The 2,331-nt window shown below is 39.8% G+C and overlaps 1 protein-coding gene across 1 annotated transcript in view; it reads left to right on the top strand.

The window, feature by feature from the left end:
- PLBD1 (phospholipase B domain containing 1) overlaps window positions 1–2,331 on the top strand; it is a 78,660-nt gene that overhangs the window by 25,809 nt on the left and 50,520 nt on the right. The window contains exon 3 of the mRNA XM_012652177.1: window positions 793–876. Within this exon, the coding sequence (XP_012507631.1) occupies window positions 793–876 (84 nt within the window). The remainder of the gene's footprint in view (window positions 1–792; window positions 877–2,331) is intronic.

Here is a 2,331-nt window from a genome sequence, read left to right as displayed (position 1 = left end):
CAATCTGGGGCTTTTTGTTTTGTCCTCTTAGAGAGGACACGGTTCCCTGTTTGCTGATGTTTCTTGTGGATATGTGAGGTCTGTCCGGAAAGTATACAGCCATTGTTATTAATAATATAATGAGGATGGTTTACGTGACATCAATGTAACCTGACGGCCATGGAGAGTGGACTGTAATGCGCATGCGTGAACAGTGACGACGCTGTACTATTAGTGGGGCGCTTGGTGGCCATTGACTGAGCATGTGCGGTGTGTGGCCCTCACATTCAAAATGACTGAGCAAGTAGAGCAACTAATCTACGTCCAATTGTGTGTTAAGCTTGAACATTCCTTCCACAGACACCATTCGGATGCTTCAGAAGGCTTTCGGGGATGATGCAATGAGTGCAGCACAAATAAAAGTGTGGCACGAAAGCTTCAAAGATGGTCGAGAATCTGTAGAAAATGATCTATGTTCTGGAAGGGCTGCAACAAGCAGAACACCTGAGAATGTTGAACGTGTACGGGTTAGGTTAAGAGATGCTGGGAGAACTGCATGAGGTCCCAAGGTGCCTACTTTGAAGGGGACTGAGGCATCACTGTCCTATGTACAGTGTTTCTTGTATCTTGTATCTTCTTCAATGAATGTCTCTATTTTTCGTATTACATGATGGATACTTCTCGGACAGACCTCATATAGTAGGGAAGATTTGTAATAGGGGAAATTCTAGTTAGCCAAAAGATTGGGTAATTTACTGTGATAGAGAAATCCAAATAACATAGAAATGTAACGATTTTCATCTATTGTTTCAGACATATATATGACCACTTCACGAACCTCTACCCTCAGTTGATCAAGAAACCTTCCATCGTGGATAAAGTTCAGAATTTTATGGAGTACGTATAGTAACTTTCCTCTTCTCATTGTTATTGATGCTGCGAGGCTTGAATCTGTCATTTCAAACAGCAATTTTTTCTTTGCCAATGTCTTTTCCTATCTCTTTAGCAGGACTCTAGAGTTGTTCTTCTAGTAGGGTTTAGCATTTTGGGGTAATGGCATGGAAACTGGTTGCAGACAACATGTCCTCTAATTTAGGCTCTTTCAAAGGTCAGGTTGAAGATCATATTTTCAATTGCTAACACAGCTAAAGGAAACACCATCAGTGCAAAAGCAGGCAAAGTTAAATCCCTGGATCCCTTCCACATGGAGACCCCTCTCCTTCTTGCAAGGATCACTTATTCTTCCTCTTTAAGGTGTGTTCTTTTCATGGGCCTGGTGACTAATCCTAGCTGGGGTGTTAGCTAATATCTAAAGTCATAATTCTTAACACCCTCTGAGAATATTTCCATTTAAATAAAGTTTTCTGAAGACTAAAATTTTATATGTGTTTAAATTTGGAGACAGAAAGGTTTGGCTCTTCAAATCACATGCTAAGCAACCTCTTCATGAAATGCTGAAAGTCCTACAGAGCATCACTTACAAGCCACCGGCTGGATGTCATGAAGCAATCACACTATATAATACTATTCTATGACTGATCTAGAGATAGCCCAAACAAATCAAAAATAGCCCTCAGTATACAAAGTTAGATTAAATCATTAAATCATCATACAAAGTGCAGAGAACAGAAAGAAGATAGAATAAAAGGACAATAAAAGAAATAAGACTTTTTTGCTAAGCATGGTGGGACAGAGGCATTGAGGCAGTTATTTCTTTTTAATTTGATGGCACCCCAGATGGGACACGAACCCACAATCCCTGGCTTAGGGTGCCAATGCCTTATGCATTAAGCTATTGGGGCGAGGCAATTATTAATAACCACTGAAACAAAATGAACCGTAAGCTATGAAAATGACCTGAGAGAAATATAAACAATTATAAATCATCTTTTCCTTAGGAGTTTTTTTGTTTTTGTTTTGTTTTAGAGACGGAGGTCTCACTCGTGCTCAGGCTGGTCTTGAACTCCTGAGCTCACACGATCCTCCCTCCTCGGCCTCCCACAGCACTAGAGTTACAGGTGTGAGCCACCACGCCTGGCAAGGAGTTTTTTTCCTATTGTTTAACTTTACCACTTCTACATACCAAAGTAAAGTTAATCAACTTATCTTTATTGACCTAGTGAGACATTATGGTTTTATATGAAATGCATTTGGATTTTCTGTCCTTGTCATTTTTAGGGCTCGGTATCACAGGTAGATAAACACCACACCTGTGTTTTGGTTTTAGATAGAGCACAGAAGAAGCTACATAGTCCTAGTCCTGAAGTTAAAAATCATTTAGGATTTTCTCTGACATCCTTGAGTAACTGTAACATTACAAGACCTAGAATTTAAATTATACTAGCGTAAGTG

The sequence above is a fragment of the Propithecus coquereli genome, unplaced genomic scaffold (assembly GCF_000956105.1).
Source record: "Propithecus coquereli isolate 6110/MARCELLA unplaced genomic scaffold, Pcoq_1.0 Scaffold381, whole genome shotgun sequence".
NCBI lineage: Eukaryota > Metazoa > Chordata > Mammalia > Primates > Indriidae > Propithecus > Propithecus coquereli.
This window is presented reverse-complemented; position numbering and strand designations above follow the sequence as displayed.